Source organism: Branchiostoma floridae, chromosome 17 (assembly GCF_000003815.2).
Source record: "Branchiostoma floridae strain S238N-H82 chromosome 17, Bfl_VNyyK, whole genome shotgun sequence".
NCBI classification, from domain to species: Eukaryota; Metazoa; Chordata; class Leptocardii; order Amphioxiformes; family Branchiostomatidae; genus Branchiostoma; species Branchiostoma floridae.
The window spans coordinates 9,195,611-9,221,845 of NC_049995.1; the positions used below are offsets into that span (position 1 = coordinate 9,195,611).

Consider the following 26,235-nt stretch of genomic DNA (forward strand, 5'->3'; position numbering starts at 1 on the left):
TACACACCACTACAGTAGAAGCCAGTTAATTGCACAACGGATTAACGCACACTTCTGTTAACTGCACGGAATCCCCAAATCCCAAACCGGTGCGGTCCAGCTAGATAACTTCGCATTATTGCACCAGCCGGATAATTGCATGAAATACGCTGGCAAATAGGCCGTGCAATTAAGCGGCTTCTACTGGACTAGCCCCCTGCTGTAGTGATTGCACAAAGTTGTGTGGCCCAGGGCTACTGAAATGGAGATGGGCTCCGCCCTATGCGCTATCAGGCACGGGAAGGACTTAGGGACTCACACCCAAAGTCAACAACTCTAACCACAAGCTTAAGACCACCTTGCCACATTGTAGTATTTTGGTTATAGTTAAAATGACTGCAGACTAACATCAGTATGTTACAAGATTGTCTTCTTCAGACTTGTGAATTCTAAGTTCTGACATTTTATCTTCTTCAGACAAGACAAGTGTGACACGATGAAGAAGAAGAAGTCGCCAGAAGACATCATGAAGGTCGCCTCGTCTATAGAAACAGAGCTGCACAAGCTGTACAACGATACGGGAACCAGATACAAGTCCAAGTATCGCAGCCTCATGTTCAACTTGAAGGATGCCAGAAACACAGTATGTCAATTTTATTTGTTTATATTGCATAACTGGGCCTACTGTAGATGCATTTAAGTTTGTGGGAATTTAGTGTCTTTGCTGTGGTTTTGAGTTTGCCATCCCGCAAACTTAAATGCATTACACTATAATTCTCTTCGCCAAGAAGAGTATGAGATTGCTTGACTTGGGTCTGTATGTAGGTCAACAGCATATAACTCGAGAAATTGTGGATGGAACTTTGTGATTTTTGGTAGGCGTGTAGCAGTTGTCGAAAGGAATGCCAAGTTTGAAAACGGTTTACCTGGCGTTTTCCTACGGTACTGCAGCGAGCTTGGTATGTTTTTTGCGGTTTGTTTTTGGCAGCATAAGTCAAAATCTAGCTGGGCGATTTTCACGAAACTTGGTAGGTGTGTAGCGGTTTTGGAGAGGAAGGTCAAGTGCGAAAATGGTTTACCTGGCTCTTACCTATGGTGCTGTAGCGGGATTTGTATGTAATTGCGTTTGTCTGTAAGCAAGATAACTCGAGAACCCTTGAATGGATCCTGATTATATTTGTTAGGTGGATTGGGGTTAGGAAAACGAAGGTCAAGTTAGATAATGGGCACCCTAGTGTCTGCCTAAGGTACTGCAGCAAAACTTTTAATTTTGGCACTTCGTGTTCTGGACATGCTGTGGTCATGATTTTTGAGTAGTAGATAGCCCTTGAAACAGAGAGTAAGTGCTGTGAGTTTGGACCCCCTAGCGGCTTTTTGGGAACTGCAGGCACCGATTTCCGTTCAAACTTTGGACGAGGATAACTTGAGAACGTGTAAACAGATCATCAGGATTTTCGGTATGTAGATAGAATGAGTGATGACTTATACAATGTAATACTAATTATGCAAATCAGTAGCTTATTTGCATAATTAATGAGGAAAGTTCATAAATCCATGCCAACAGCATATAACTCAAGAAGCTGTGTATGGATTTTCATGATATTTAGTATTTAAGTAGCGGCTGCGGAAAAGAAGGTTGTGTTCGAAAATAGTTGACATAGCATTTTCCGTTAGGACGGTAGCAGGCCGAGTGTGTGCGTCCTTTTGTTTGTGGAATGCATAACTCGAGAAGCCTTGAAAAAATCCTGATGATATTTGGTAGGTGGGTAGGGGTCAGGAAAACGAAGATAAATTATGATTGTGGGCCCCCTAGCGGCTTCCTAAGGTACTGCAGCAAAACTTATTAACAGAAATAAACTGTGCTCTATATATCTCATTTTGACCTATATCTATGGACACAGCTGTTATACAGATGGTTTGCTGGAGGACGCCCTTACACTGGGGACAAAGTCTAAATTGACAAGCATGAAATTCTGATTGACCAGGGATGCTACCAGGTCATCTGTCAGGTCACAGTCTGGTTTTGGTAATGTTTGTGTGTTTGCATGTGAGGAACACAGTTCATGCAGTCATTTGCTATTTAGTAATACATGAATAAGACCTTAAAGTCTTAAATAAAGGCATGATTATTTGGCGAAGAGATGGGTTCGTTGAACTCTAGTTATACTTATAGTCACATACTGTAATGGAAAACCCGGGACCTCTACAAACTGCCAATCAAACATGCTTATAAGTAACATGATAGTAAAAGGTAAATGTATTGTACCTTTTTCAGAAATTAGTGAATTGTGCAACTTGAAATTCAGTTGTGCAACCTAGTTTTTGCCCCAGGTTGCACACTGTGCACACTGTGCAACCTGGCTCAGAAAAGTATTTTGTACACTGTGGTTAGTCGGCAAGGGTGCTACACGTACATGTACAAGCGGACAGAACAGTTCACTCCTGACTTAGACAGTGCTGGCATGGTTACCTGTCACTGATCTAACCCTCAGTTTGTAACACATTACTACATGTACTTTTCACCTTGGCGTTATTAAGTATGTTGTATGGAGAAATGAATGAAAGCGTACTGAAAACATTTATGTCTTGAAAATTTTGTGTGTCTTCACTGTGGCAAGTACCTCAAACATTATTACGATACATTGACAATGTATGGCACATACAACCAGCGAGAAGGAACAGAAGACAAAAAGAAAATGTTTGCTGCAAACACAAAACTATGGCGAAAGTTTCTGCATTTACAATAATCAAACCTTTAGAGTGTATGTCAACAACTCTATATCAAACCACCTCTTAACCACCCCTTAATACAATAAAGGTTCTTCATTCATTTAATCGTAGTGTCTTCTGACATTATGTATGTGTCCTTTTTTTCAGACCCTGTTTAAGAGAGTTCTGACAGGAGAGATCCGGCCTCACAAACTGGTGAAGATGTCACCAGAGGAGCTGGCCTGTAAGGAACTGGCACAGTGGAGGGACAGGGAGACCAAACATGTAAGTCTTACAGAATAAAGTGTTCAAGTTTAGTATATGTAGTTTAGTTTAGTTTACTTTAGATTAGATTAGATTAGTTTAGATTAGTTTAGATTAGTTTAGATTAGTTGAACAGAATTGAGTTGAACAGAATTGAGTTGAGTTGAGAGTTGAGTTAAGTTGAGTTTAAAGTTGAGTTGAGTTCTGTTGAGTGCTGTTGAGTTTTGATTTGAGTTTAAAGTTGAGCTAAGTTCAGATCAGTCAAGTTGAGTTGAGATCTGTTGAGTTGAGATGAGTTGAGTTGAGTTCAGAGTTGAGTTGAGTTCAGATGTCAGTTGAGTTGAGTTTAGATGAGTTGAGTTGAGATGAGTTGAGTTCAATTCAGTTCAGTTGAGTTTAGATTAGTTTAATTCTGTTAAGCTCACCATGATAAAATTATGAATGTCACTAGCATTTTTAATGACTCCTGGAGGAAGAAATCAGATAGAGAAAAACATTACATCTTAACAACAGATCATAGTGAAAACAAAGGTCAACAAAAATAGATAGACCTACTTGAATTAATAGAAATCTTAAATCATTGGCAGAACAACTTAATCAAATGAGTGCTTCTTTGCATTTATTAATTTTTTTTAGCCAAGAATACTGGGTTACCCCTTGTCTACTCAATTTCTAACGTAAGATTCTTTGTTCTTTTTCAGACCCTTGAGATGATCGTGAAGAAAGAACAAGAAGAGGCCCAGATGGAGAAACATCTCACCAAGAAAACTCACAAAGTAAGAATGTAATTAAAACCTCACTCCATGTATTTGATTCTGCTTTGTATTACAGAGTCATTCTTAGATAAGTGCCCATATGGTTTTGACAACAACATTGTACACATTTATTTATTTATTTATTAGCTTGGCTTTTCAGCATGTACAGCCCGGGATGCCTAACTAGTTTGTGGCTATTGCAAATCCCTCAAATCCCAGTTATTGTCACTCACTTGACATGCACACTACTGGAAATGGTTACAGTCCTTTAGATGGGAGATTGTATTCCGCTGTTCACTGTACTAGTTAAAAAAAGCTAGGGAAATTTCCCCTTACAATGAACCTGTAAGTGTACTGTAGATAGCATCTGTCTTCTCTGTCACCAACAGTGGAAGATTAGCTGTTTAATTAACTAAATTGGTACAATATAACTTTTTTCACCTGTAGTTGTGGGATTTCAGTACAATAATGCAAACCTTTTTACTGCAATGTTTACAGGGAGAGATTGAGATTGATGATGATCTTGGAGAGCTGAAAACTGAGGTTTGTCCCACTTTCCATTGGTTTGTGTGTTATTTGTAGACTGAGGTATATACTATATACTTAGCTTTTAGTAAGACATCGTGTTGCCATTTTCAATAGCATGTAATAGGATAAAGTACTTTTGAGATTTCTATTTGGTTTGTGAAAATTCAGTCATTTTCACGTGGACTTAATCAAATCTGTTTGGTGGGAAAAGTGTTTTGATTACATTGTATGTAAAACAATCATGTACTACAGTAGTAACACATTGGAAATGTTTGTTCTCTTGAATTCACAATGGATAAATCACTGTAAAAAACATAAGAATTATTTAAAGATTTTCAATCCATTTTAGATTTTTATATGGTTTGTCAAGCTAGAATTATAGTAAAGTTGTAGCATAAATGTATCTTTTGTTATGTAGGTGTTCACTGTGTAGTGCTTAAGCATTTTAATAACTGGGCCTGCCCAGCTACAGTCAAACCTGTATTAGCGGCCACCTTTCCATACCGGCCACCTGGCCATAGTGGCCACTTTTTGTCGGTCCCTTGGATTCGTAATGATTAAGAAATAGGCTTAGCGGCCACCTGTCCAACGTGGCCACGGCCACACGATTTCCGGTCAGTTTGACACAGAAACACTGCCTATGCAACCATACTGCAGCCTTATGTCAACCTGCACCGAGTTTGAAATTGTAGTTTGCAAGGATTTGGAGTTCCCAACAGGGTCATTTTGGCGGTAGCAGAAGGTATACATGCCTTGAGCATTAAATTGCAAGTCTTTGTTGGTGAATCGAGACAATGTTACTTAGTGAGAAAGATTAGTGGGAACTGAAAACATTTGTAGCTTGCTCATGGTCAGTTGATCAACATTTTCTCTATAGTGGCCACCTGTCTATAGTGGCCATATTTCTCCAGTCCCTTGAGTGGCCGATATAGACAGGTTTGACTGTATAACTGTAGGGTATCACAAAGGGGTAGCTGACTTAAACAGTGGTATGACCTATGACCTTTTCTTGTGATTCCCCCAGAAGTCGGACGAGAAGGAGCGAGAGGAAGCGTACGTTCCCGTCACGGCGGATGCGGAAGGTGCGGACGTCCTGTCCACCATGTTGGTGGATACGACAGAGCAGCACCGAGCCCACCTGTTCGACCTGAACTGTAAAATCTGTACAGGCAGAATGGCTCCTCCCACTGACGAACAACCTGCCAAGAAAGTCAAGGTAATCCACAACGATCATAGCATGGGTACCATCCGGGTAGTAGTTTGCTCCGACGTTTATTGTGCACTATATACAATCGCTTCTTGCTCCAATGTTTATTATGCAGTATATACAGTCGCATCTCCGCTATCCCATTTAAGAACCTTGACATCTCTAATTTGGGGAATAAATGTCCAAATTTTGGACAAGGCACTGATAGGTGCCTAAACATGAGCCAATTGAAGAGGTGTTCCAACACCCGAAATGCCCTCCGTCCGCTTGTGGGAGGGCCTGTTGTCGTTCCTTTAATTTGCTTATTAACGGACGCTACCCCCAAACGGTTTGAATGTACAGTTCTCCAGACAGGTAGCAGAAGTGAATGTAGGAGTGAACTCAGGCTACTGCTCCCAGAATAAGGGGGCACTTTCACAAAAACTACGGTAACCTCATTGTAAAATATGGCACATTACACCATGTACTATAAGGCATAGTGCTCCTACACAGAAACATGAGATACATGTCTCTATTTGTCAACCCTCCAGGTTGCAAAGACAGTGATCGAAGCATCCTCCACAACCAAACCTGACGAGAGCAGTACTGCAGAATCGCCTGGACCAACCGTAGACACCACAACGGGAAGGTACGCCATGCACGCTTCTTTAAAACAAATCCTCAAATAGTCCTACTGTATGGCACAACTTGAAGAAAAATTCAATACCCAAGCATAGCTAGTTAGGTGGTATAGTGTAACACTAACACAATCATCTTGTTGTGAAATACCATAAACAAAGATTCCTCTTATATTTGGTAAAATTGTTGGGTTTAAGGTTTAGGAAAAAAATCATTTAGAAAACGTAGCACAAGTAACAGTGAACTGCTTTATTCTAGCCCAACTGAACCTCTTGTGCAGTCAGACACAGAGGAGAGGTGAGTAGATGGGTGAAAGAAAAAATCGCCGCTGAAGACCTAAAAATGCTTTTGGGCAAAACTTATCATCTATGTTATTGGAGGGAATCCTGGTTTGAATTTGTATGGACCCTTTGACTAAAGACTATACCCATAGTCCAGGCAACCTCCCTCAAAAGGTAGAAATGCAAAATAAAAACTTGATAAATGCAAAGTATTTGATGTACATGCAGCTACTCTCTCATTGGACAAACTGCTAATCGTCATGCTGTCATTGGTTGAACTGCTAATTGATGGACAGTTAGGATTGGTGTATACAACTAAGTCTGGTTAGTGGTAAAGGGTGATGTTATAGATTCTAGAATGAAAGCTTTTACTGACAAAACTTTGTAGAGCTTTCCAGGTGTGTTATGCTTGAAGCAGAATTCTTGGTTAAGTTGCTTCGCAAGGGATTTCAGGCAAACATGAGTGCTTCTTTATTTAAACAAAAAGGTGCACAAGTGCAATAAGCAAGTTCACAGTCTAAGGTGCGCTTATGCAGTGTGATGCATTGTGGGTAATATGTCAGGGGCTTCCCACAATGCCCCACACTAGGCATTTGCATTTCAAATCGTGAATCTTCCTGTTCTTTGGAAAAAAAATAATTTCCTTTTTTTTTTTAACAGCTCGCCTGACTCAGCCATGCCATCTCAGTCAGAGTTACCACTGTCGAAGGAGCCGTCGGTTTGGAAGGGGTTCATCAAAATGGAACAGCTGACGAAGTTCGTTACTCATGCTTATCCTGTGTCTGGCAGCATGGAAGACATTCAAGAGGTGAGACTGTGAATTTTTGCACCAAATCAGCATTCACTGTTTACTGGCAGTGGCATTTAATGGCTCAGTGGCTATGCTAGCAGACACAATTTTGGACGTCACAGGTTTGATTCCTGGCATTTCGGGCAGGAAGTTGTTGGGAAAAGCACTTAACACAACTTTCTTCACTCCACCCATGAGTAAAACTGGATACCTAATTTCGATTGGAGAGGTAAATGGTGGTGGAAAGAGAGGGATGGGCTCCACCTTCCAATACTGTACCGTAAACACTGTGAATAACAACGCACTGCCCCTACAGCCTCAAAAATGCTATTTGAACTGTTCCCCTTTTTTTTTTACCTTTTACCTTTGCTGGTGACTTGTATTGTAAGGATGGTCTGACTCTTTGTTTTGAATCAAGTGCGATGTTTGATATTGTGAACTTTAAGTGGGTTCCAAAATTATGTGCTTTGTTTAGTGTTGCTTAATATGTAGGTTTGTAATTTTTCTGCTATGTCCACTTTTTAAAACATGTTTCTGCTGAGAATTTTTGTGTGATACAAGAATTAATCAATCAATTGTTCGCTTGCATCATAAGTTGATGCGTGGTGGTTTATTACCTCCATGAAAAATGGAGGTATAGTTTTGAGTGTGTCTGTCTGTGTGTCTTTGTGTGTGTCTGTGTGTGTGCCTGTGTTTCCGGATATTTGTGGACATCATAACTTGAGAACCTCTTGATGGACTACGATGATATTTGGTATGTGGGTAGGGGTTGGGAAGACGAAGGTCAAGGTCAATTTTGAGTCCCCTGGTGTGTGACCTTGGTACTGCAGCAGAACTTCAATTTTTTGTATCTTTTTACCTGGACATGCTATGGTCATGCTTTCTTGGTGGCAGATAGCTTTTGATGTAAGGAAGAAGTAGTGTATGTTTGGTTCCCCTAGCAGCTTGCTCTGGAACTGCAGGAACATTTTTGTCAAAATCTTCCAAGGAGCATAATGGAACATAGGAATGATGGATTTCCATGATATTTGGTATGTAAGTACCTGTGGCAGAGATGTACGTAATGAAATGCAAATTTGGACTTAATTTGTATACTTAATGAGGAAAAGCTATATTTACAGTGTTTTCCAATATAGGGCTCAAATACATGTTACATATGTAGTTTGTCGCAGGCGGAAGTTAAGCAGATACCAATTATGCAAATAAGTCCCTAATTTGCATAATAAATTTGAAAGTGTCCTAATTCTTCTTAGTACGTGTAGTAAATGATTGGGCTGTCAACACTGTGACCTGTGTGTGTTAGTGAAAGGCGTACATAAGCAAGCATAAATTATGCAAATGTAAAAGTCATTTGCATAATCAGAATATTTCATGGAGGTATGAGGTCTCCAAACTCTTGTTCTAATATGTTTTTGTGCCTTTTCTTCAGGACTTGCCTGACACCATAATGATTTCTGGAAGAATCTCTCACAGCCATATTTGGGAATATCTGGACAAGATCAAATCAAGTGGAAACAAGGTATGAAAATCTTCCTTAATACTTTATGATGTGTTAGATGTTATACACATATGTTGTATTTTACAAATCCTCATGATTGTCCGGAATACATAATTACCTTCAGTAAGAAGGTTATGTTTTTATGTGTGCATGTGTGTGTGAGTGTCTGTGAACATGATAACTTGAGAATGCTGAGGAGGATCGTTTTGATTTTTTCTGTGCGTTCTGTGGGGACTCAAAAGAATGTCTTTCTTATTTGGAAGTTAAATATTGAGATAATTCATTTCTTCCCTTCAGGAGATCTCCATCATCAGGTTTCAGCCAGCAGTGGATGAGGAGAAGGTTGGGTACATCATGCTCTACTCGTACTTCCACAGTCGCCAGCGATTCGGCGTGGTCGGGAACAACTCCCGCCAGGTCAAGGACATGTACCTGATCCCCCTCCCCTCGCACGAGGAGGTCCCCTACCAGCTCAAACCTTTTGATGGGCCAGGTACAGTCAGGGTGTTATTATAAGTGCAGAAACTACCAGCTCAAACCTTTTGATGGGCCAGGTACGGTCATGATGTTATTATAAGTGCAGAAACTTCCGTGGTCATTTTATCTTTACGGTTTTCACGGTGGTATCTTCACAGCGAAGCAGGCTTTTAGCCAGGCATGCGTCAACGCGTCATCTGGACGCACTTTTCTTAGAATAACAAGAAATTTGATGCCCCTGGACGCCCTTACACTGAGGAGAAAATTGTCTGACAAGCATGAAATTATGATTGACCATGGATGCTACCAGGTCTTCTACTGTGACCTCTGGAACAGTATTTTTGCCTCATGGGATACCTTAGAATGCACTGTTTTAACATAAAATCACCAAAAACTCTGCACCATGGAAGGTGGATGTCCCCGGACCCCCCTACAATAGTCACTTACCGCGACTCACCAATAAATTTGGACTCCCTATTATAAAATCCTAGCTAAAAGACTGCAGCGAAGTCAAAACCACCGCGAATATATTCCTTCTGTGCCTTGTTCGTGGGGTAACAGTAGGGATGGTACGATACAAAACCATTTTTTCTTGTTGGACCGGTCCTAAAAAAACAGACCTAAAAAAATATCATTGGACCAGGTTTGGGACCAATTAGAAAATGAACAGATTATACCGGCAGGCGTTCTCGTGCTTTGGGGCTTACTGGCCTAAGATAATGTGACTGGCAAACTTGACCTTAGTTAAGAGAGGCATCAGTGTTGTTTACATGAAGATAGCATCTCAAAATGCCAGTAGCAGTCAGATACTCCCTCGAACAGATTCCTTTGAAGCGAAATGGACCATTGATTTGAGTATCACCCATTCACAAGTTTTCACAGATAACGAGGTCCAGATTCAGGTCCGGACCTGAACATGATCCTCTGGACCTGAACTGGAACTGGACCTGAATTTTCTGTACCGGTGGCCATCCCTAGTGCCTAGTACTCCTTGCTGTTTCAGCAGCAGGGTATTATTTTTACGTAGTGGTTGCTAGCCCTTCACCTTTATGACATTGTGCTTGAGGCACCTCCTTGAAGGACTTGCATTTATGCCCCTTCTGAAAGAAGGGTGCAGCCCTAATCGAGATGTCCAGGTCTCCAAGGTACCAACTAAGTAGGACAAAAATTGTTAATACTAGCGGTGGGTACCAGTACAGACAATTCAGGTACAGGTATGGTTCAGGTCCAGAGGATCAGGTCTAGGTCCCGATCTGAACCTGGACCTAATTGTCTGTGAAAACTTGTGAATTGGTAATCATCAAAACAATGGTCCAATGTCTGGTCCACTGATTTTTGTCAGAACTGGTCCAAGAAAAAAAAGAGGGTTTTGTAGAGGTACCCAACCCTAGTTAATACGTTTGGTTAGAAAAAAGAACATTTACAAAATGTAGCTAGAAATTTTAGGTGTTGTATATCTAATGATTTCTTCTATGTGTCCAGGTCTTGAGGAACCTAGACCGCACATGCTCCTCGGTCTCATCATTCGTAACCGCTCGGCAAAGCGGTCGGCAAGTTCTAGTTCCGAGTCCACGCCGCTCCACGCGTCGAGTCCCAAGCACCGGCGCTTCAGCGAGATCTCGGGGACACCTCCGTCCGCCACGTCGCCCTCGCTGGCGTCCGGGAGTAAACATCGACACCATCATCATCATCATCATCGCCACAGACACCATGAGCGCGAGCATGAGAGAAAGGTAGTTGTTTTTCCCATCTTGAATTTTACAGTAAGCATGCCGTATACAATGCATTCTCCTACATGGAGCCTTGTCTGCAGCCTATACATAATTAGGGGTGAGTACTGGTACAAAACTGGAAAAAATCGACAGGAAAAATCAGAAGACCGGATTTTAGACCTATTAGAAAATCAGAAAATTATATAGCTGCAGGAATTCAAGTGTTTTGGGGCAGAGGAAAGTTGATAGTCATTTGTACCAAGTTTCTACAATCAAACTTGCTCTTAGTTAACAGAGGCATTGGTGTTATTAACATGAAGATAGGATGCCAGTAGAAGTTGGATACTTCATCAAACAGATAGATTTGTAGCAAAATAGACCATTGTTTTGAATATTGCCCATTCACAAGTTTTCAAAGACAATTAGGTCCAGGTTCAGGTCTAATAGACCTAGACGGTACCTGTACCTGAATCTCTTGTATACTGTTACCCACCCCTATACATAATACATTGGGAGGCTTTGCTAAACTGGGCTGAGGTTTCTACTTTTATGGACGTGGCCTCTAGCCAGCTATCAGCCAATCAAAGAACCACCTTTATGTTTTCTTTAGGTAAAGCCAAATCTCTGATTGGCTGACAGCTGATTTGAGGACACGCCCACAAAAGTGGAAACCTCAGCCCAGTTTAGCTTCCCCAATGTATATTATACATGTATAAACCATAGGGAAGAATTACAAAATGAGATGATATCTTTTTGATTCATTGACAATCAATATCTTGACAAAATCTTATGAAAATGTCTATCGGATTGTTTTTGGCATGATAGATGATTTGAAGAAATTATAGCAATAGTAACCTAAAGGTTTTGGGATTATAGGTTCCATTAGTGTTTGTGTATTGTTACTTGCATGCTACAGATAACATGAACTATATGACATTGCCTTTGTGAGAGGTATGGAATGACATGTAAGAATTATACAGAAGAGTAAAATTCAGGGCTCTAGCTAGCGTCCGTTTTTCCGTCAATTGACGGAAATTTTCTGCGTGTGACAGAAAAATTTTAAAACCAATCCGTCAACCTTGACGGACAAAAATCCTTGGTGGAAGCTACAGGCGGCTTGGGGACGCCGTCCATGGATGTAAAAGCCACACACTGTTTGTTTTGCTATTGTTATGATTGTTGACAATGTGTGTCGGCGTCCTTTTGCATAGGATAATCTCATTAAAAAAGTTTTTCAAGGTCTCACTTCAGTCTCTCTAATATCACATATAACCTCCTTGCTCTCACTCATGGAATAGTGTGTTCGCGACAATGGGAATTGGCTGACGAAAAAAAATTTCGAGCTGGCTAGAGCCCTGGTTAAATTGTATGTTTTTGGCTATAAATGTACTCTTATTTAGTATTTCCTAGCAGCGTAAGATTGTTAGATCTTAATTAGTATGAAAGATGTTTTATTCTTGATGTTTGTAAATTTCAAAGCCACAAGTGGAACAAAAGAAGGAAGAACCTAAGGTAAAACTTGCGAGTTTCAGCTGCCTTCTGTGAACCTGAACTGGAATTGAGATTCATAGAAAGAATTATACAACATATTTTCTGATACATAAAAAGTTACTAAAATTCTTAATTACCTTGGAAGCTCATCTGTGTTGTAGCTATCATAGTACAATGCTAAATTTTCTTCAAACACAAAGGTTTACATTTTGTACAAGACCAAATTTTATGATCAAATTTTCCACTGTCAATTGCACCCTCTTCAGGATCAATGATGTGAGAATTGTATTCCTACAAAATTGTATATTCCATTCAGAATCATTGAAGACAGCTATGTTTTAGGTTGAAAAATTTATGACTAGCTGTAATCTAACATTTTTCGGTAACGAGAAACATTGATGTACAAATGTACTCTCATTTGGTTACCATTTTTGTTCTTACTTTTTTAAGCCTTTGTTTTTTTTTCAGTGTTGCAGAAGTTACAATTATTCTTATTCTCTCGAAAATGATGCACACTGTTCCAAAGCATGTGTTTAGGACTGTTCTCATTGGTTCTAGTTCCAAAGCCATGGATTCTATAGTTGAAATTAGGTGTTTGGTTTTTAACCATTTTGATATTCGGATTCTCTTCAGTTTTTCAGCTTTGTTACTTGTTTCCAAGGTTTAAAAGTTAATGGCATGTTCAAATGTACAGATAGTGACCATTACAATCAGTGTATCCACCAATGAGAGAATGGCATTTAACAGTATAGCCAATGATGATAGAGCGGTTGCATGTTCGTCAACCGTTTGTATTTTAAGGATTTTGCATTTTTATGTTTAGATGTGAATGGGGGGGGGGGGGCGGGCTATAGGATCAGTTAATTACTCATGACACAGGGTTGGACAAGTCTATTGGCCCAAATCCCCTGGGACAGTTAAAGTGCTCGATTAGACAATGTTGTCCTGTACTGTGCTGATTGGGCCAGTGCCATTTGGGTACTAGATTTTTGTATTCTAGTCTGAATCGCGCTCCAAGTGGCCTGTCTGGTCTTGTAGTTGAAACATTCTTTCATGCTTTAGATTAAAGTGAAAAATAGAAAAAAAAGAGTATCTTCTGGCTGCATGTAAAATGTATATTATGAAATGTGCTATTCAAATTGGGTCCAGTGAAGAGTTTAGGGAAGTTGAAAGGCCATGGAACTGTCCATTGAATTTTTGGAAATCTTGTCCAACCCTGGGATAGTTTAAAAGAATTGTGTTAACTTTGAAGACTCATCTGATGTGTCATCTTTCCTATGACTACAGAGAAAGAGTGAGGCTGCAACACCAGTCCCAGCAAAGAAAGTGTACACGATCCCAGAACACGAGATCAGCGATCCAATCGTCAAGCAGTATGCAAACGTTGACCCTTCTGCGCTGATAGCAAGGTATATTACTGAACTATCCATATACATTGGTGCATGTCTGTAAGACATATTGTGATCAAGGATTTTTATTCATTTTTCTACATGTATCTCTCAGAACTAGGGCTGGGTATCGGTACAGCGTACCGGTACAAAACCGTTTTTTCTTATTGGACCGGTCCAGAAAAACTGGACCTGAAAAAATTAGCTGGACTAGATGTTGGACCGATTAGAAAATTAACAGATTATTTTATCAGGCAATCACACGTTTTGGCACTTGCGGGTGGAAAAAAAATAGCAAGAGTGAAGTAGAGTAGAGTTTATAGTAATTTCTACCATGTTTTACAGCCAATCGTACAGGTGCAGTTAGCATTGTAGGATTTTGAAACGCCAGTTTAAGTCTAATACTCCACCAAACAGATTTCTTTGCAGTGAAATGGACCATTGGTATGAGTCATACTGCATCAGGTCCAGGTTCAGGTCCGGACCTGGACCTGATCCTCAGGACCTGAACCGGACCTGGACCTGAATTTTCTGTACCGGTACCCACCCCTACTCAGAACCTCTTAAACTTACATGGCATTGCATCCTGTGACTGAACAGTATCCCAGAGGTTCTGGGATTGAGTTTGCTGATATGCTTAAACATTCGATTTTGAAATAGACATCATAAACATTGTAACAAGAATTGAAGGGACTAAACACAGTATCACAGCCAACTGTTCTCAAGAGGCACACAAAGTGACAATAGTGGAGTGGACTTGTATCACTTACCAAGTTGACAACTACACTCATGACTACCACATATTGGTGCCACTTTACTATTAAACTGGCTTCACTTTTTCAACTACAGTCATGGATACATGTACCTCACTACTGTCACTTCTACAAGTACAATCAAGGCTACCACAGAACATATCTTCCAATTTTGGTACTTTCTCATCATTGTTCACCATCTCCATAGGGAAAATTTTTTTCTCGTTTTTTTCAAATTTAGGCAAAAATTTGTGACCTCGCTGATGTCATCCATAAAATTTACTTGCTGTGGCCTAATGTTTGTTTGTTTGTTTGTTTTCCCAACAGAACGAGCCAGGATGAGATGGAAGAGATGCCCTACTCCCCGGGGCAGGCTGCCCAGGAGGAGGAGGAAGAACAGCCCTACGACCCCGGGGACGAAGACTTCCTCCCTGTCGAAGAGGGCGTCGATTCCCCCCCACCCCAGTCCCCTCCAGCACAACAGGACTCCGACTCCGACAGTGTGTTAGAGGTCGGCATTGGTCAGTCAGACTCTAACGAAGCCAGCGCCAGCCAATCAGAGCCTTCCTTAGATAACATTCTTATGACTCCGCTTGGGGACAACCCCACCCTCTCTGAGCAACAGAGGCTGTTAATTCAGCTGACTAAACAAGTTGAGGAGCAAAAGAAACTCCTTCTTGAGCAACAGAAGAACTTGGAGAGCATCTGCAGTGGACCTAACAGTGCCACTGGTAGTCCCGTGGTAGAGTTTTCCACTGGGGATGCAAAAACAGTCTCAACTGTCGGAGAAAACGTAGGAGTCGTTGTTTCTCAAGTTCAGACAACTGTCGCTTCGACGCAAGCGGTTTCTTCAGTCACAGCTTCAGGTGTTAAGACTGATGCGGCGGAGAAAAAGACTGGCACTGAGAAAAAGACAGATAAAATAGAGGGGAGCGACAGTCCCGAGCTTCCCATGATTCCAGGACTTGGCGGAGATCTGACTCCGCCGGTGAATATTCCAGGCCTCGGAGGGTCTGATGTAAGTACTGCAGTAGGGACCCCATCAGCATCTTTAAGTGTGGCACCAGAAAAGGTGGAAGAAAAAGCGACGACATCCCTCCCCCAGGAGAAGGTATCAGAGGCAGCATCGAAGCTAACGAGCGGTGGATCCGCGAGCGCGAGTTCGAGCGCATCCTTCGAGATCCCAGCGAACATTTCCGAACTCCTGCAGAAGGTGAGTTCCATCGTGAAACAGACGAGTCAGGTGCCTCCAACGACGTCGGTCGCTCAGCAACCATTGGTGCAGCAAGCACACGTTCAACAGGCGGGTGTGTCTGGATACCTTCCCCAGATGTCACAGATACCAAGCACAGGTTTTCAGCAGGCTCCTGGACAAGCCACACAAGCTCCCATTGGCCAACCAGGTGCGCCTCAACCAATAGGAAGCTTGGGTGGAACATGGACAGCCAATCAGAGCGCAGCTCAAGCTGGGCAGCAGTATATGCCTCCACAGGGCGCCGCTGAGGGTCAAGTACGACCCACGGGACAGCCTTCACCTGCTGTTGGCGAGAGACGTTCGGATGATTCTAGTCGCGAGCACGGCCATCACCATGGTGACAGCCGGCAGCCATCCGGTCCGTACCCTGGGTATGATCCGAGAAACGTGCAGAGGTTTGAGTATAACGAACACGGCAGGCAGGTACGGCGAGATTCCGGGGAGGACCGCCACCACAGGGACAGGTGGCACGATCGCAGGGACGATCGGAGAGACAGTCGCCGGGAAGACCGCCGCGACGATCACAGGGACGATCGTAGGGGATCCCGCGAGCACGGCTGGGGGCGGGATAGAGAGAGGGACAGAGATAGAGACAGGGACAGGGACAGGGATAGTAGGTGGAGGCAGGATCGTAACTCCCGCGACAAAGGCAGAGGTGGTCAGTGGCAAGACAGCCACAGAAGAAGATAGAAACACAGACTATGTTTATATTGTGCCAATACCTTCAGCTCTGTTGACAACACACATCAACAAACCATTGTTACGGACTATACGTAAACACGTGTTGGGAAAAGTAAATGTTACAGAAATATATTCGTGGAACAATTGGGTGTGGGGGCCATTTTTGTCACTCTTTCGTTCAAGAGTTTCTGTACAACAGTTCATGACAAAGTCTTTGAATGAGATGTAATTTGGTTGCACAAGTGTTTTCGAGCATTGTTGTGACAGAGAAGTATAGCGTAGTATTACTTGGACCAATTCCCTGTAGTATATTACTACGCACAACTCCTGTATGTTGTGCTCTCCGAAATTCAATATAGAATGTCAGATAGTCTGGATTTTGTAGTTTTTAGTTTGTGATGTCAGCGGTTAAGCGTCAATGTTGGGCAGTATGGCTGCATCAGCCTTTAAATAGTCACAAGAAAGTATTAGTTTGCATAGAGACACAATTCTTCTCTTCCTGAGCCCAACAATTTTTAGACAAACAGTTATGCTTGGTTAAAAACCGTCACTAGATGCACTTTGTTCGGTACTGAAGTATATGTAGAAATAGCCTGTATTCAAACTTATTTCTTTTTACAGCTATAAATGTAGAATATAAAATCATTTTCAAACTCACGGTTTCCAGTGTTGTACAAATCCATTTCTAGAAGTTATAATTTTTTTTAAGAATCGTTTTGTAAAATGATATTCTTTCTGTGGGTGATAAAATATCACTTGTAGATATTTGTTATTACTGTGTATTCAACTGTAAGAAAAATGCAGACAATAGAAAATGGTGGAGTATAGGTGTGTCACTTTTGGCTTCATAAAGCCAACGGACGATCATTCCAATTTCTCGCGGGGGTGATGAAAACCTCAAGATGTAGAAATGTAATTTTTTTTTAAAAATTAATTAAACAAATGTAATGTCTGTCCTGCTCACGGCAACCCAAAAAACTGCCAAAATATTCAATTCCTCAAAGAAAATTTGTTTTCCATGTTTAGAGCCCATGTTTATTTTTGTGGGGGGTTCTATAAACTGTGGGATCTACATTACCCTGGATACCAGACTTTTAGCCAGGGCCAGTAGAGAATCTGTTCGGCAGCCAAGGCAGGTCTTCCCGAGGACCTTGGACAAGCACTCGGGGGAGGAGTTATATAATCTCCAACCAGATTCACGGTGCGTAATGTATAGTATCAAACTTCCCGTAGGCACCGTAGGATCTGCTTGGAGATTAGAGTCATATACATGCAGGGAGAGTTTGCTAATCTCCAAGCAGATCCTACGGTGCCATAAGATAGTATCAAAGCTGGCCAAGGAGTGTAGCCGGCTAAGGGAGTCAAACGGGAAGTTTGATACTATACATTCCTCACCGTGGATCTGGATTAAGAGTTTGCCGCCCTAGTTGGTTTCCATGGTAGATCTATATAGCCACAGGCACCAACTGTTGCGTTTCCGCAAGACTGGTCTAGGAACGCCCTACTATTGTCAGGTCAAGGTATCGCCACTGTGAGGGGAAAACAACTATTTTGCACGCAAAAATACATCAACTCCAGAAAGCAATTAGCAAAAGTGTCAAGTTTTACACGTGTTGAGAACATTTAAAGAAGAAATGAGACACATAACGGACTAGTATATTGATACCTGTATGTAGACGTAAATGTACGATTTAATTGTCATTTTAGCAACGTACCCATTACAAACATTCATGCGTTTTGACCAAACATCTTACACAAAATTAAGTCTTTGCTATCTAACCCCATGACCAATACAAATTTAGTATCAAATGGTTACCTTAGTACGCTGAAGGTTAAAACCCCAACATTTAAATGTCTTTGCTTGAGAAGTTCCAGTGAGGTGCTTAGCAACAACTGCATGTGCGTCACTACTTGTGATGTTGACTTGGATGCTATGTAACGGTTAGTACTACATCAATAGGTATGAATGTATGTGAACAGTTCTCATTTCGCAAAGTGGTTTTGAAATGGCCTATTATGATATTATAAGATGGGCGGCACTGATAGCAACTCAACTGTGCAATCTATCAGACGGCGGGCACGTGCCTATGCACCAGTCTTGTTGGCCCACTGGTATTGAGGTAGACGGTCTTGTATTCGCAAGCGCGCACATCATACATCCAGGGACATACTGATCAGCTAGTTTAAATTTCCTATAGGTGGCCTGTCCACCAAGGATAGCAGTTCTTTTCTTGCTGCTATTGAGTTGACTACTGAATAGCCCGTTTGAGAAAAATAGTGAATAGCATCGCACGCGTTTTTGCCTAACTTTGTACTTTTTCGGCCCGAATGTGTCTTGTAGTGCTATTTGATTGACCACTGAATAGCCCTTTAGAGAAGACGTTTGTTTCGTAAACGTTTCCTGCTAAGCTTTATTTTAAGCTTTTTTTGCGGACTGGAATCGACATCGGCGACTGAAGATATTCGAGGGGTGATTTCGCTGCACGTTGTGGGGGAAGTTCCTCGTACGATGCCGTGGACCGGGAGGCCCTGGGCGGTCCTGGCGGGCCTGCTGCTGCTGGCGACCGTAGCTTTGTCTCAGCGATGCCCGGCAGGTAAGATAGAAGTTTTCTATTGAAAGATGCTTTTGTTACCGGGCCACATTTCCAAACCGGGCCCGGTCGGGCATTTTTTCGGGAACGAAAAGTACAATATACCGTACGTGTACATGTAAAATACAACAAAATAGAGAATTAGAACATGGAAAAAATGGTCATGAGCATAATTTGTGTATATTCTTTGATAACCATTTTTAGTTTTCGTAAACATCCCGACGGGGCCCCGGTTTGGAAATGTGACTAGCATAATCTGATATCCAGTCTACCGTGGGTTGGCCTTGCTCTCTTCGGGACAAAAGGCGATTTTCGCCGCCCGCGGGTTAACTTTGGCACCCGGTAGTAATTTGACTGGGTAGGAGTTAATAATCATGCCACGATAGTCCATACCAAGTTGCCAAAAATTTATAGTAGCCAGCGTATTCAGTCTGGTAGAGCCGAGTCTGAAAGTTGAAGTTGTCCAGAAATATGGCTGAGAAACAATGTTGAGTTATCTAAAAGAGTGGCGCCCGGAAGGCGGAATTGAACCGCTCCGACGCTAGTCGGCTACAGGTTTGAAGCCTGCACCCCGGACCACCGAGGTTCATCTGGACAACAAACTTCTATTCACGTCATGAATATATACCCCACAAAATATTGTAACATTTTGTTTGTGGTGCAGACTGCAAATAACATTGATCTAGTAAAATATTTGTTGTTACTTCTTGGGGACTTCATATTTCAAATAGGGGCACTTTAATGATATTTCCCTATGAAACACCAATTTCATGTTGACATGTAGCTTCTAATTTCACAAAAATGAGTGGAAAAGTTCGGCTACTTCAAACGGTATTAACATAATTCATGCGTGATTTGCGGATTTCAAAAGCAAAAAAACTGAAGCAAATGGAAGTCGAGATACACATACTCGAGGGAGCCATGGCATCCGGAGAAAATTTTTATCATACGTTCTTAAGAATGGTATGGTATTCTAGATAGTAATGTAGCGCAACCCAATATCGTCCCGTTTGTAAGTAAGTTTGTAACATACGTTATGTTTGAAAAGCGTGGACAAAGCTAGAGCCAATTGTCTTGCCCATGGGAAGAAATTTGATCTCTTCCACAATGCGAACGTCTTGCAATACCGTGCTGCAGACACAGTGGATATCTTTGATACTACGTTCCATTTTTATGCCCACAATGTACATGTGGCATTTCAGGTAATTCCCCTGTAGTCCTGTGTTAAGAAGTGTGGGAGGGACCAATGGCGGCCAGAGTAAACTTTGCATTATGCGTTCCTAAAATGGAACATTCTACATATATAGTGATGTAGCGCTACCCAATATACTAGTCCTGTTGGTTCAAAACGTAATTTAACTTGAAAAGCGAGGACAAAGCTAGAGCTAGATGTCTTAAGCTTACCCATGCCACGTGAAGAAATGTTAGGTCTTCCACAATGAACAATGCATGGCCTTGCCTGTACGAGCGTGCATTTATACCGAGGTCTGTGGTGAAGAATTGTCCAAGGTTGACCTATTGTCTTTTACTTGATCCTTTCTGATTCTAGTACTGTCCACCTCAAAGACATAGACTCAGCAAATTTTCCCCATAAGTGTTCAAAGTACTCTGCAAATCAACAGCGGTAAAAGACAATTTGTAGCGATGGTGCGATTTAAAAAAGAATAGAACGAAATATGTACTAGTGTCGAATTCTGTATATCAAGCCATGCTGATATGATAAGATATGACATGATATGCACAGGGAAGTTTTTGTTACGAGTAAGTCGAGTTTGTTGTCTGTTTTTTTTTTTTGCTGGGGACAGGCAAATAGGGATCTTAGTTAAGTTATTCTTCATTTCTTTAGAGAATGGATTTTTGAATGAGACACAAATGAAGTTGGACAACATTGGGTAGCGAAGACTACTAGGTTATATTCTCACATATTGGCCAGACGTATTTTACACGAATGACTAAACATCGTTCAAAATTACTGTGGTGTAGACAACGCTTTTGCAACTTTACAAAGCTCGGTAAAAAATTCCATTTAGCAGTATATTATTAGTTTTTATGAAAACTAGTTAAAAGAAACTATTGACATGATGTCAAAATTTCTGTAGACGTAAAAAAAAAATATTGCCAGGGAATATGAAATTTTACTGTAACGCATTGTAGAAAAAGATGAGACAGCGAAAACGGTGGGGAGGGGCGTACAAAGGGAGTAATGATGTGTAGATTATTGGACGAATTGATGGTCACACGGAGTCTAGGTTACTGTAGCTACCAGAAAGATACACATAAAAGCGGTCTAAATATTTTATAAGGGCGGTCACCTTTCTATTGTATCACGTATGAGCAATTGTTTACGACGTACTTACCACACCTGTAATTAAGGTATGGGGCAACAGGTATGACAATGACGGTACGAACGTTCAACAGGTGTGCGGGTATTCAAATGTGTGCCGTTTACCGTGCTACGTGGCAACGGTAAAATAAACCACACCTTGAAGTTTGTTGTCAACCCAACCGTGGATAAGTGCGCTATCTGAAAAGCATTAGCTCATACGCGAAACCTTTGACGAAATGTATATTATACGCGGTCGTTTACGTCTGTATATGGATTTCAAATGCTGCGTTGGAAAATACATCGTATGCTGCAGACGAAATTCCGATGCAACGGTGACCAAACAAACAAACGTTGAAGAGAAACCACGATGAATGATATGCCTTTGTAATTGAAAGACAAAAAGTACAGTACATGCCTGATAACATATTGCAAATGAGGTAAACTGTCGGTCAATAGTCTTCTAGTTATTGTTGATAGTTACGTTGACTAGTTATTGTTGATAGTTGACTAGTTATTTTTGATGGTAGGCTTTGACTTTATTGAGAAGTACAAACAAATGCAGTCAGACGGATTGCCCAGAGCCCCCAGGGAGTTGTGGGACAGTGCTTCAAAAGTGCAACGTCATTGCATTCTCGGGATCATTAGCATATCACAAACGCCATCTAGCGGAACAAAAAATCATACCAGCTCCTAGATGTCAATAGGTATGAACAGTACGGCCCCAGTTTTTTCTGTTGCTTGCTCTCCACTTTTTGTTCAAACCTTATTGTATATCAATGCACCACGTTTTTATTTTCTTTTACCTCCTCTTGAAATGTTTTATACAGTATATGATGACACTTATGTCGCCAATTACTCTTTATATGTGCTGAGGCCGTATTCTATATTATGGCTCTACTCCTTTGCACTGTTGTCGCATTTTCTGTTAACACTGTCCTTGGTCCTAAACGCACCGTTGTGGTAAACGATGTTCAAATGCATGTTTTTATCCTACATTAAGGTATTTCGGTTGGCTAAATTGGCATTTTGACCTTCCACTGTTTTCTTATGAATGAATTAAGAAAGAATGGAGCCGTAAGGAATGTTGATAGATGGGCATTCAAGAATTCTAAATCTGATTTTTGGGAGGCCAAATTGATGACGTCATCATTTTTATTGCCCCTAATATATTATTTTTTTCTATGACAAAATACAGCACTATGGTACATACCACTGCAATGAAACTTCGTTTTTCGTTGCATAATGATGAAAGCTACAAACGCACGGTTGCGCAAATTGATATCTACTAATGATCTGTAGTAATTAGAAAATGTCTGTTTTCATCTAATTAAAAACAATTAATTCTTTATAACTACAGATTGTTAGTAGATATCAGTTTGCGCAACAGTGCGTTTGTAGCCTTCATCATTATGCACATGAAAAACATAGTTTAATTGCAGTGGTATGTACCAAGGTGCTGTATTTTGTCATAGAAAAAATTATATTAGGGACAATAAAACCTGATGACGTTATCAATTTGGCCCCCCAAAATCTGATTTAGAATTCTTGTATGACCATCTTTCAATATTCGTTACGGCTTAAATCTTTCTTAATTCATTAATGAGAGCAATGGAAGGTCAAAATGCCAATTTAGCAAACCGAAATACCTTACTGGCAGGGAAGACAGAGAGATCCCCCTTCTATGGCCTTTATTCTTTGCACTATTGCCGCCCTTTCTCCCCTCAGTGCTGAATTAATTGTTGAGGTGAATGACCTTCGTTCCCATTTATATCCTACAGTTCGTACTGGCGGTAAAGGAGAGGAACAATCGGTCCTATGGCCCCTAGTCTTCGCGCATAGTTTTTGCCCTCTCTGCTGACACTGTGTTATTGGTGCTGACGGCACTGTTATAGTATATCATGTCTAAATCCTCGTTAATACCCTTTGGTCCTTACTTACGACAAGGGCAGTGAAAGACGGGTTTTATGATTCTACTTTATCGGCGATTGTTGCACCTTTCTGCTAACACTATTGTTGCACTGTTACAGTAATGTAATAGTTAAACATCCGTTCCCGTTTACATCGTATGGGTGGTAAAGATGGGGAAAAGACCGTTCGTATTCTTTGCAATGTGGGTACCCTTTCTGCTAACACTGTCCTTAGTGCTGAATACATTGTTGTGATAGAATATGTTTAAGTATTCGTGTCCATGTATTTCTACAGTCAATACTGGCGGTACGGACAGAGAAACGCCAGTCCTATGGCCCTTTTACTTTGCACTATTGTTATCCTTTCAATGCTGTCCTTGGTGCTGAATTCATTGTCGTGATGACAAATGTTAAACATTAGTTTCTGTGTATTCTTACAGTCCGTACCGGCGGTAAAGATGCAGAACGGCCGGTCCTACAGGACGGTTTGGGGATGACTGTTCGGGGCAGCGCCGCAGACACCATAGACGGCGTGCAGGAGACGTGCTGGGCGGTGGAGGAAAGACCATTCCATGCCGAGTACGCTTTCCCTCACGCACTGGCTATCACTCGTGTGGGGATCCGGACTTGTCAGTGGGATAGTGAAGGTAATGTAACGTTAACATTTTGTTTTTCTTCGTACCGTTCATGTGTCCGTGATTGTACCTTCACCCCCGCGCGTGTTTGTGTATGAACGTGATTGTATTGTGTTTGTGTGTGTGCGCGCGCGTGCGCGCGCGCGTTCGAGTATTCTGTGGTGTTAAAACACATTCCTGTGTTGCCGAGTCATATGTCTAAAAGTGTACACTTTTCTTAAAATGTTTCTTGTAGAAACATGCAGTGTGTAGCCATCTGTTATATAAGAAACACAAAACATAGTATTATACAAAAATGGCCTTTTAATGTTTGGTTTGATTTGGTTTATTAAGAGCTCCATTTGCGATACATCACTTTTGTCCCTGTAGTCCAGATCAAAATAATACAAATTATAACAACAGAAATTCAATATATGTGTACGATATTAAGATGCAAGGCTCCTTATCTTTCATAGAGGTTTCAGATCGTCAAATGCTGCTTTTATGATACATTTCCTTTCGCGTGGATGATCTAAATGTTCAATAGCAACTAATTATCTTTCAGCTGTTTTATCTTGTACTTAATCTATAATTGTCTTCGTTTTACTTTTGTCATCAGGTTCTACTAGTACCTCGGTGACGGTCCTATCTAAGCAGGACCCGGGTGCTGATTGGTCCGGCGCCGGTCACGTGGTGGTCACCTCGAGTGAAGATGTGGCGTATCACCTCTGGAGTATCCGGTCACGTGGTCGCTTCTGGAAGATTCTGGGATCTTCAGCGATCTGCATCTGCGAAGTCACGTTTGAGACAACCAAGGGTAAGTTCACATTCTTAGACTAGTTTATGATATGTATAAAAATATCAATATATAGACAGGAAACATTTCAAGCAAATCACATTTGCCAGCTAATACAAATTATCTACCTTCACATACTATGCAAACTCTAACTACAGCTCTGTTTCTTCCTACTCTAACCCATTCATATTTATGGTAAGCAACCACTACAATTCTGTCCTGCCACTTGCTACATAGTGTATACATGTAATCGGACACCACATGGTCTCCGCTACATTAATGGTAACCATGGTGACAGCCGTCTTGTCCAGGTCATTGACCGTATCTGCTTGGACCGGAAGAAGTGGGATCATAAGTGTTGTCGATCTACAACTTATGACATTTGATGTTTACAATTTATAAGACAAACATTTCTTGTTACAGAAACGCCCTGCAGCTGTAACTTTGAAGGGGCCGATCTTTGCGGATACACCCAGAGCCAGGATGACGATTTTGACTGGACGCACCAATACGGTCCGACGCCATCCTTGTACACAGGGCCACCTAGCGATCACACCTATACTGCACCTGACAAAGGTAACAGAGGGATCCGGATTTAAAAAGGAAAGATCGGTGCATATACCGAAACTGTTCTTCTAAATCTTGAAGTTTTTTCTCAAAATTAAATGTTGTATTTTCCTTTATAAAAAGGACGATACATCTACACGGAGGCGTCCCTTCCGAGGAGGGAGCAAGAGAGAGCCAGGCTGACGTCACCACAGTGCCCTGCAGCGCCGCCTAGCGGCGATCTGTGTTTGGAGTTCCACTACCACATGTACGGCGATGATTTGGGAAGACTCAATGTCTACGTCTATACTGAACAAGTACGTTTTTGATATACAAACAGAAATTATTACTCATTTAGCATAAATCATGTGTTTAGCCGATGATGAAAAAGTGACCTTCTTATACATCATCACCATCATCATCGTTCGGCTGCAGCGCAGGCGACTGCAAGCCTTCTCCAGTTCCGCCTATCAGCAGCGAGCTGGAGAAGCTGCCTGGGGGTGATCTGGCCGTGATGGTCTCCCATTAGCCGCTGGACTTATACACTTATACACTTATACACTACCTGAATAAGCCGGTTCAAGGTTTGAAATATTCATGCCCAGTGTAATGCATTGTGGGTAATATGTCAAAGTTGAAGGCCCTGACACATAAAGAAACACGCCTGGGCATGTTTTTAGCAAGGTCTATAAAATGACTGTCTACTGTTAGGACCCATCACATTTGACCTTGCACATACACAGCTTAACAGTGAAACTACATTCAATTGAAAACACAAATTTATCCATATTAATTATGACATTGCTGTTATTATGCTTAGTTGTTACTCATCTTTTGAATGTGTTAAATTTTGAAGTATATGAATCTGGGTTAATTTTTCAGTTTCAGCACATTGACGACTCACGATGACAAAATGTATTTCTTCAAGGTCACACGGCATCCGACATGGACGATGAGCGGCAACCAATCAGACGTCTGGAACATTGCCCGCATCCCGCTGACCTTTGACCGGCCGTTCTATGTGGAGTTCGAAGCTGTGATTTCATAGAGGACCGGAGGGTGATATCGCC

General features: G+C 41.4%; 2 protein-coding genes and 1 non-coding gene across 8 annotated transcripts in view; 2 read left to right on the top strand and 1 right to left on the bottom strand.

Annotated features, from left to right (window-relative positions):
- The window catches only part of LOC118404149 (PHD finger protein 3-like), a 33,512-nt gene extending 16,368 nt beyond the window's left edge, over nucleotides 1-17,144 (top strand). For 4 of the 6 annotated variants that reach the window (XM_035803164.1, XM_035803163.1, XM_035803165.1 and 1 more), the window contains 14 exons: nucleotides 457-622; nucleotides 2,857-2,973; nucleotides 3,654-3,728; nucleotides 4,206-4,250; nucleotides 5,260-5,451; nucleotides 5,973-6,070; nucleotides 6,319-6,357; nucleotides 7,002-7,149; nucleotides 8,561-8,650; nucleotides 8,927-9,122; nucleotides 10,589-10,839; nucleotides 12,298-12,330; nucleotides 13,597-13,718; nucleotides 14,777-17,144. In XM_035803164.1, coding sequence (XP_035659057.1) covers nucleotides 457-622; nucleotides 2,857-2,973; nucleotides 3,654-3,728; nucleotides 4,206-4,250; nucleotides 5,260-5,451; nucleotides 5,973-6,070; nucleotides 6,319-6,357; nucleotides 7,002-7,149; nucleotides 8,561-8,650; nucleotides 8,927-9,122; nucleotides 10,589-10,839; nucleotides 12,298-12,330; nucleotides 13,597-13,718; nucleotides 14,777-16,394 — 3,190 coding nt within the window. In that variant the 3' untranslated portion in view covers nucleotides 16,395-17,144. The remainder of the gene's footprint in view (nucleotides 1-456; nucleotides 623-2,856; nucleotides 2,974-3,653; nucleotides 3,729-4,205; nucleotides 4,251-5,259; nucleotides 5,452-5,972; nucleotides 6,071-6,318; nucleotides 6,358-7,001; nucleotides 7,150-8,560; nucleotides 8,651-8,926; nucleotides 9,123-10,588; nucleotides 10,840-12,297; nucleotides 12,331-13,596; nucleotides 13,719-14,776) is intronic. The other 2 variants (XM_035803166.1, XM_035803167.1) reach the window with 2 other exon arrangements.
- Nucleotides 17,145-19,485: 2,341 nt separating this feature from the next.
- Nucleotides 19,486-19,572, bottom strand: Trnastop-uca. Its single transcript has one exon. It is a non-coding gene; the product is annotated as a tRNA-Sec (tRNA).
- A 4,884-nt stretch (nucleotides 19,573-24,456) lies between these two features.
- Nucleotides 24,457-25,398, top strand: LOC118404109. The gene is made up of 3 exons (XM_035803090.1): nucleotides 24,457-24,640; nucleotides 25,043-25,195; nucleotides 25,310-25,398. Exons 1-3 carry the CDS (start codon nucleotides 24,536-24,538, stop codon nucleotides 25,367-25,369), a joined length of 318 nt encoding a protein of 105 aa, XP_035658983.1. The 5' UTR covers nucleotides 24,457-24,535; the 3' UTR covers nucleotides 25,370-25,398.
- The last annotated feature ends 837 nt before the right edge of the window (nucleotides 25,399-26,235 follow it).